The following is a 9,121-nucleotide window of genomic DNA, read 5'->3' on the forward strand; positions in this document are numbered from 1 at the left end:
TCTGCAGGAGCAAATCTTCATTGGCATCTGTTCAAAATGAGTTGCCACTAGAAAAAGAGATGTGAATCAAACCCATTTATTTCATCGAGAACTGGAGTAAGCCTTCAGCCCTCAGAAACTTGTCTTCCTAGGATTTTTATTTTTCTTCTTTGCTCTCTTGGGCTCCTCTGTCGTGGACTTTAAAAGTGAAAGGGACCCTTGGAATTATGAATTAGACCGCTATGTTCCACACAATTTTCTGGAATTAATTTATTCAAGTTCTTCACAGCTCTTGTGGAGCTAGTGTCTTGAGTTTTTTGATATATTTTTTTTTTTCCATCATTGCTTTTTATTTCTCAATTTGTTTGAAATGGTTAATTATAGAAGATATATCACAGCCCTTGGTAAATACTTGCAGTGGTTAGATAGTTTATTTGTTCAAAATTAAATTGTGCACAGAAAAGCAGGAGCTGGACAAGTTTAGTGTTCAAATAACCTGTAACTTCCTCATTCTCTTTTTTGATACCTATTTAGAGATCGGGGAAGGAGCCTGACTAATTGTTTTGACTACTGAGGAATTAGTGTTCCAATGCAGCTGCTGGGGAGCACCCTCCGAAGAGAAGGAGCCTTGAGAGTGGCATAAAACCTTTCAACACAGTTGGGTTTATGTTGCATTTAATATGGCCCTGGTCTGTTTTGAGTGAACTTTTCTTGCTTTAGCTTGATCCAGAGTTATTTGAAGTGAGCTGTCTGTAATTCCGTGACCTCCATGTTGTCTTTTTCCTAGAAGTGACTTTCTGTTAGTCCACGAGGAAAGAGTTTAGTTTGGAGGTTTCTTGCACGTGTAGGACTGGCTTGTCTTGCATTTCAGCAGATTTCTGAGTGGTGTCAGTTTATTCCTTGAAGGCTTCTGCAAGGGATCAGATATTGTCTAGGTTCTGCTCAGTTGTCCTCCATTGTTATCTTAATTTTAAAAACTGACCTAACTTCTGCTTTGTCACTTTGTTCCCTCATGGGATCTGGTATCTTTGGCCTCCTGTATCTTCTGAGTAGCATAGGCACCTCTGCCTTGTGCAAACTAACTCTCACCTTCCAACATGTCCAAAGATTTGACTTCTCCTCTTAGTTCAATAAATATCCTGCTTTTTAAAATGTTTATGGGAATTGTCTGATCCTGGTGGCGATCACATTTCCTTCTGATCGGTTTAATAGGGATGGAGGGAGGAGGCAAGTCCCACCTTGATTACAACCTGTGTATAAATACCTGATAAAGAGTCCTGAAGTTAATTTCCGGTAGCTGATCTGTGAACTCTTTTTCCACCAGATTTGGTTGGCGAGTGGATGAATCAGCTGAAAAGATTTGGGTGACTGGTAGATCTCAGTGAAATGATAAAAGAATTTAATTTCTTTTTCATTTAAATGTGAATGAGCTGTTGGTACAGATGTCACTCAAGAATCTCTTTGTTATTTTAATGAACTTGCGTTAAACCATGCAGGAAATTACAAGGCATTTGTAATTTAACTACTATATGTGAATTTACAGCAGTAGAAATTCATAGCTCTCATCTAATAATAGAATTAGGTAATAATGGAGGTATGAGGGTAGAAATGCATCTTGGAGGCTTTTATGTCTATAGTGTAATTTTTTTCCCCACTTTTTGGGAGCACCTACTTTAAATACAGGTTTCCCATCCCCTTCCTGTTTCCCCTACAATACATTTTACAATCTTCTTACATGATTTGTATTTATAAACTCATGTTCTAGCATCCAGCCAGCTGTGCCTAGACTCACCGTGGCTGTTAGCTGGGCTTCTTCTGGTCCTGCTTCAGGCAGCTTCATCTTTCTCTCCTTGCTAGCAGAATTTAGAAAGAAAAAAAATGAGCAAAAACTAAGAAAAAATTCCTGCTTCTCTGGATCTCCTCTCCTTTTGTGAGGAGGACAGTTTGTTTATGGCTTGCTGTGGCAGGTTTATTACAAGAGAATTTATTTTGGAGGTGAGGATGTATGTGAGAGGGTGCGTCATTTTCCTGTGACGTCTGATGCCAAATGAAATGTTGAGCCAGGCATAAGATATTAACGTGTCTAGTGGGTAAATGCCAATTCCGAAAGTACTGTCATAAAAATTGATGTCCCCTTCCCTTACAGCATGTGGCTGATGAATAAGAAACAATATGGTTTGTCCTGCTTCCTAGAAGTTCTAAGCACTGTGCTTGAGTGTCATTAGGCAGTGAGGTGTACTCCTCTTCCATTTCGGGTGCTTGTACAATGGCTCTGGATTTTCTTTCAGAACGGAGGATGGCTTCTTAGGAGGTTCTGCTTATATTGTAAGCTGTATGATAATGATGCTCCATTTTGCTTTCCCAGGCTGCCAGGAGGGTGATCTTGCTTTCGGGAACCCCTGCCATGTCACGACCTGCAGAGCTCTACACACAGATTGCAGCTGTCCAGCCAACCTTCTTCCCTCAGTTCCACTCCTTTGGGCTACGCTACTGTGATGCCAGGAAGGTACTTCAGAGGGGGAAGTGACAGATTGGGACTCTGCATTTTGTTTCACAATGTGCAGGCTTTTTCTTTCCTTCCTTCTGTCTAATATTACATCTTTTTTGATCAAGTCTCACTCCAGAGTAACGTTTTGAAAGCTCTCAACCTGAGAAGCTCTGGGTGCTGCTATGGTGGGCCTGAGACATGGAGGCAGTAATACTTGTCAAAATCTGCCCTGAAAGCCATGGAAATAAAAAGTTTAAAAAAAAAAATTGACCGTAGCTGGGAAAAGGAGCCTATTCTAATAAGAACTTGCCCTCAGAGTGTTTTAAATGGGCAGAGCAACTATGGGGCCTTTAAGCAGCTGCAGGTTTGGGCTAATTGATTTAAAAAAAAACCCAAAAACCAGAACAAACAAACAAAGTTTATAGTCTGCTTTAGTGACTGTTTAACAAAGTAAGGCCTCTGTTGCTTGGGATTTTGGATTTTATACTTCCAGGTAAGTAAAAAATTAAGACTTTTAATCAGTCTTTTTATTCCACCCTCTTCTAATTCAGGAAATGGATGTGGTCCTCAGCATATTTTTAAAATAAATTAACTTCTGTTATCTCTGCCAGCTGCTCAGCAGTGGTTTCAGCAGAGTCATTGAGTGCAACCACTGCAAGATCTTGGCTTTGCAGGAAGCCATCACTTACAGCCATGATGGTAGGGGTCTGCCTTGCTCTGGGCAACTCGGCTGTGCTTGGATTTGCCATCTCTAGGGCTGCTGCGTGTGTTGGAACACACACTGCTAAGTTAAGGACTCATACTGCTGCCTATTGTACAAGGAGGCTCTGGGGATCTTCTCTGTTGGTTGCGTAAACACAAAAAGGGGAACCAAAGATTTGGAACAAGAGCCCTCTAATCTGGCTTGTCCTCCAGTTCCTCCAGGACAAGCACATAGCAGTTAGCATGTGGCACAGAATGGCTTAGCAGTGTGAGCATGAACCTGCAGTGCATTAACTTGTTTGCTCTTCTTTCTTGAGTAATCCATTTCACTTCTTGTGCCTCAGTTTTTGTAAGACTGGGCAATAACTTTCAGCAGAGTGCTTGGAAACATCAAATGACCATTTAAATGCTCAAAAATACTTTCAGAAGTATTATGTATTTATACACTGAACATCATCAGTGTATGCCATAAAAATAGTTATAGCTATTTGTAGGGCTTTTGTGTTTGTTTTCTTTTCTCTTTTTGGGGTAGCTAACATATGCCAAGTTTCCATCAAGAAAATTCATATTGCAGTTTCATATAAAGTTCTCGAATCCCCTTTTTCCTAGATCTGAATGCCCACTTTTACTTTCATAGCTAGTGTAGAGCTGTTCTATGTATGTCCAAATGTGCAAGATAGATGAGCAGTTCTTTGGCTTTGGTACTCATATGCTGATGCCATAAGGCCATTTAGCATGCAGAATTACAGATACAGAACTTGGGTTCCAGAAGATGACAGCATTCATGCTAGCAAAGCACTGATTTCCTGGCAGGGGATAAATGTATTTTTTCTCCATCCATAGTAGGAATCATATGGAGGGAGAGGGCCATGTCTTCTGCTGAGCTTCATTATCTTCGTTGAAAGATTCCTGTCTGAGCAGTGTCCAGAATGCTTCCCAGAGGGAAATTAAGAGATGCAGTTTAATCTTGTTGGTTTTCTGCAGTAAAAAGGAAGGTTAAATTGCACTGTGTGAGTCTAAATAAGTTTGGAGTTTCATAAACCCTTTGGGGGTAAAGTTCTGCATGGCTACCTGTTGCTTCAATTACGAGGCATATGGACCTCAGGTAAGAAGTTCAGTTGGATAAAAGAAATAAAATTGTTTTGCATGATCCAGATTGTAACAGTGTATTCTGAGTAAATGAGTTTTCAGCCTACACTGAAACTCAGCATGGAGGTCACAGTCTGTATCAGCTTCCTTTCAAAACCTCTGCAGGGTTTCTAGTACGATTTTGTTTCTCAGTTTGACCTGCCTCTACTAGACAGTTGAACATCACTGGTCTTCTCAGTGCTCACCTGGGACATTTTGCTACAGTTAATGTCAGTAAATGATAGACTGAACCTAGAAAGAATTTGGTTATTTAAAGAAGAAGTGGGGCTTCTGGAAATAAAGAGGTATGGATAGTATTAGAGGAAAAAATGGGACTACTGAATATTGGGTTGCTATAGATCCACTCAGCTATGAGGAAATTAAAAGGTGTTTCGATGATTGTAGTTGTTCCCTCATGACTGTAGTATGTCACTCATGTTCCTTTTTGCAGCTCTAACCAGAGATTGTGTTAGAAGTTACATCCTCTATGAAGAACTGTTGTGGTACTTCTGCTGCCATTACTTAAATAGGTGGTTCTTTCTGTCCTGAAAGTGGCAGCATTATAACTGGGGATGGAATTGCACAGAACCAGAGAGGTTTTGCAAGGCTTTTGGAGTGAACGGTGCTATTTAAAAATGTTTTGGTATTAATAATAAATCTGTTTGCATTATAAGATTAAAGAAAAATTGATAAACCTGAACTATTCAACTTAAAACTAAAACCTGACAACTTTCTGTTTGAAGATAATAGATTTTATGACAGAAAATTGCAAATATCTGGCAGATATGATTAGAAATGATATAAAATAAAAGTTTAGCATTTTGTAATTCAACCTCTCAACATCTGTACTCTTAAAAATGCAGCAAATGAAATGTCACCTGCTTATTTACAAAAGATCTCAAGTCTGTTTCCCAAAATACATGCTGTGAATTCATTTTCGAAACTGGTTGATGTTGGCAAATATTAAATAATTTCTATCTGAGCACATGCTCTGAATTTGTAAGAGTTTGGCAGCTTCTGCTAACACTGTAATAAGTTTCCTGACTCATGTAAGATGCTGTAACACTTCGGTAAGAAAATCACAGTTGGATGCATTTGCTCTGGAATGTTATGGATGAAAGCCAGATGTGTATTTTGGCAAAATACATGTCCCTTTTTTTTTCTCTCTTTTGTTTTCCACAATAGGATATACTAAACTATATTTTAATAATTCAAAAAACAATAATCTTTTTGATCAGTAGCTAGGTGCAGCACAGAACTAGTATGTTTCCGTGTTTGCAAATTGTTCCAGCAGCAGTCACCATAAAAGAAATACAGTAACCTGAACATACTGTAGGGTTCTGCCTGTGTATGTTTTTTAATGGGACAGTGTAGATAATATATTGGCCTGTGCCTTGTTCTTTCAGTTATGATGTTGCTCTTCTGAAATGAATTGTGCGAAATGGACACAAAATGTATGTATCACTTGCCCCTTATGGAAGTGAAAAGTGGAAAAACATGGGCTGCATGAGTGGAACGAGGTAGCCTGAGGAGAGTGTCCAGGACCCTTAGCAAGTCTTGCTGAGCAGCCTGGTCAGTGTTGGTCCCTGCTCTGTAGCTACCGGTGCCCGGAGCGGTGAGGGCAGAGTGCAGCACCAGGTGGGTCTGTCTTGGTTCTGTACATCTGCTCGGCTGGGTCCACGGAGCCTGAAGAAATGCAGGAGGGGGGCACAGAGACTGGAGCTCAGCACAGTCAGCTTTCATGCAGCGTGCCTAAAGCTAATAAACCCAGCTTGACGCGAGCCAGCTTTTCACAGACCTGAGGGATGTATCTGCATTGCATTCCTGGTTTCGGGGAAGCAGTGCAGTAATACCCATGTTGGCTTTTTGAGGGCTTGGCTTAGATCCAGGTGGGCTTATTACCTCTAGCTGTATACCAGTGTGTTGTTGAGAGCCAAAGTTTTAACTCTTCAGGACCCAAACTGGCTTTGTATCACTGTAGTGAATACTTGGGAGCTTTTTCCTATTTTACTCCCAGTTCTGTGTTGCAGAAGGTTTTTCTTGGGGGAGGAAAAGAAAAGAAATACAGATTTTTTTTAAGGCTAAATCTATTTTAGCCTTAAAATCTATTTAATGTGGTGCGATGAGAGCGGAGCAGGAGATCAGATGGGCTGGTGCTGAGGCTCCTCACATCTCTGCTATGTGCAATTCATGAGGGTGTATGTATGTGTATGTAGGGTTACTGTGGGTTGTTGTTCCAAGACCAGAGGTTGTATTTTTGGCTATTTTGGGTAACACTGCCAGTAAGACTTGGAATTAGAGCTGTGAGAAAGATTTCTTTCCCACCTCCTCTTTGGTTTGCAGTATTACTGTAGCTGTATTTCATATACTTATTTGTGAAACTTCAGAAGAAAGGTATCTCATTATCCTTTAAGTCAGCATAAAACCCTTACTAGTCTCCTGTCCAAAAGAAAGTTATTTAAAGATGTTTCTTTTGAGGAATGTAACAATTTGGATACTACTGTTAGTCAGCTTAGTTGTTCTTTCATGGAAAAAAATAAGAAGCAGTGGGGTTACTAGTAAAAATGATGAGCTGACATTAATTGAACAGATATATATTGTCTGCACACAGGATCTGGGAGGATAGGGCAGATTCGGAAACAAGTGCTTCAAGGAGGAGTAAATGAAGAATTTGTTCATAGGAGCTTTGAACTGATGATGCTTTGAACAGACAATGCTTGGAGTGACATATTTTGGGCCACAATTTTTTTATGGTTTGCTTGAGTCTGAGATAGATGTGGTAATGGCAGGAACAGGGCACGTCAGGAAGCAGATCAAGAGACAGGTCACAGTAGAAAGCAGGCAATTTTGACCTAGCATTTCCTAGTCATGTCAGATAAGTGTAACAACTCTGTGAAAGCTTTTGGGTTAAGCATCTTTGTCCTCATGCTGTTAGAGAAGATTTTTGTGCCCCTTTCAGCTTGAAGCTGAAGTAAATGTGCGTGCACAGAACTGCAGTGAGTTCTGTAGCCCTGCCCAAAGCTGCAAGTGGAGAGCAGAAATACCTTTGCTGTATGAGGATGAATACCAGGGCACAGTGCTGTGGTAGGTACCTACCATTCTGTGTAGTCCTCTTCCTTGCACCTCTCAGAGCACTTATAAACTTGCCCTTTTCCTGTCTACAAGTTACCTTCTCATTTTGGGTGGGTTAGTTTGTAGACTTCTATCTTACTGCCGTTTTTGTCAAATCTCTCTTCCTACTGACCATTATGTTCTTGCCTTGTCCAGTTTCCCTGGAAGTTTATTCCACTCTTGAATTGCCTGCAGACCAGAAGAATCTCTTCTAAGTTTGATCTTAACTGTTTTGATCTTTCCCAGATGCCATGGGGTTGGGACTACTCTGGATCATCCAACTTAACTGAACTGAAAATTTTGCTGGAAGAGTCCATCATGATCCGACGGCTGAAATCAGATGTGCTTTCCCAGCTTCCAGCAAAGCAACGCAAAATGGTTGTGGTGGCTCCAGAAGGGATTAGTGCAAAGACCAAAGCTGTCTTGGCAGCTGAAGCAAAGAAGATGGTCAAAGGATATGAAAGTGTAAGTCAGAAACTATTTTTGTTATGACCCATTGGTATTTCAGGTACCTTTGTTTAAAAACATCAGTGGAAAAACAGTACCCTGAGTTCCAAGGAAGGTCAGAGCCACACCTCATGGGAAAGTGCAGTGGAAGGCTGTTGAAGGCACAGTGTTAAATGAATGTATGACACAATCAAAACAGCTCAGCTTTTTTTTCCTTTTGATTTATGTGGTCTACTTTGTCCCTTTGTGTGAAATACCATTTCCTGTCTTTCCTCTTTCATTAGTCCTTTCTAATTGTCTTTTGTACCTTCTGCCTCTGTACTTACTGTTCTGTCTTGCCTTGTAATCCCATTCACCCTACAACACAGCTTTGTTGAAGCTGCATTGTGAACACAGCAGTAGCCAAAAATGTGAAGAGTATATTTTTGCTTTTGTTGTTTGTTTTTCTTGTATGGATGGCAAATGCATGTTCTAGGCTGCTAGGTGGCTAATACAGTTCTGTAACAGCTTAGGAGTTTTTCTTTGCCGTTTTAGTAGGGAAATGCTTTCTCAAGTAAAACTACATTTGTGATATGCTTGTCATCCAACTTGTAGGAGTTGAGTAGGAGGTAGGAAGGGAGGTGTTAGAAATGGTATGAGTGTGAGTATCTGCCATGCCCAGTGGCAAATAGCAGACTTCTCCCTCCAGTCCCCTTTTGTTGTGCATTTTTAGGCTGATTTTTTCCTAGCAAAGTGTTTATTGGCAGCCTCAGGTATCCCAGATCTGTAAGCAAGAAGGAGAAAAGGCATTTCTCATTTATTTATCTTTCTCTCTGCAGAAACAAAAGGAGAAAGAAGCTCTTCTCCAATTCTACAACAGAACGGCAGAAGCTAAAATCCATTCAGTCATGTAAGCTGCATGTCATTGCTTCATTCTTGCCTAGTGAAATGTGTTTTTCCGCTGAGAACAGGAAAACAGTGCCTTAGAGATAACAGTGCAGGGACATGAAGCATAGCCTCAAGCCAGCTTAGAAAAAATTGATTTTAATTACAATGCACTAAACATTTTCTGCTCTCAGAGCTCCTAGGCTGAGTAAGTCTTCTGATTTAATTCCAGATATGGATCTAAACTGTCATTTGAACAATCTAAAATTACTTGATGTTTCGAACTTGGATCAAGTTTCATGATCTGGACCCTATTTCAATTTAAGGAGGGGGGGAGTAATAAAACTAAAAGTATCAACAGAATTTGAGAAAACAAACACTGCAGTCCTGCTGCAGCAGGAA

The 9,121-nt window shown here is 40.3% G+C and overlaps 1 protein-coding gene across 1 annotated transcript in view; it reads left to right on the plus strand.

The window, feature by feature from the left end:
• Positions 1–9,121, plus strand: part of SMARCAL1 (SNF2 related chromatin remodeling annealing helicase 1) — a 35,465-nt gene that overhangs the window by 20,298 nt on the left and 6,046 nt on the right. The window contains exons 9-11 of the mRNA XM_010176000.2: positions 2,345–2,485; positions 7,655–7,873; positions 8,674–8,744. Coding sequence (XP_010174302.1) covers positions 2,345–2,485; positions 7,655–7,873; positions 8,674–8,744 — 431 coding nt within the window. The remainder of the gene's footprint in view (positions 1–2,344; positions 2,486–7,654; positions 7,874–8,673; positions 8,745–9,121) is intronic.

This window comes from Antrostomus carolinensis, unplaced genomic scaffold, assembly GCF_000700745.2.
Source record: "Antrostomus carolinensis isolate BGI_N321 unplaced genomic scaffold, ASM70074v2 scaffold35809, whole genome shotgun sequence".
In the NCBI taxonomy this organism is placed as follows: Eukaryota; Metazoa; Chordata; class Aves; order Caprimulgiformes; family Caprimulgidae; genus Antrostomus; species Antrostomus carolinensis.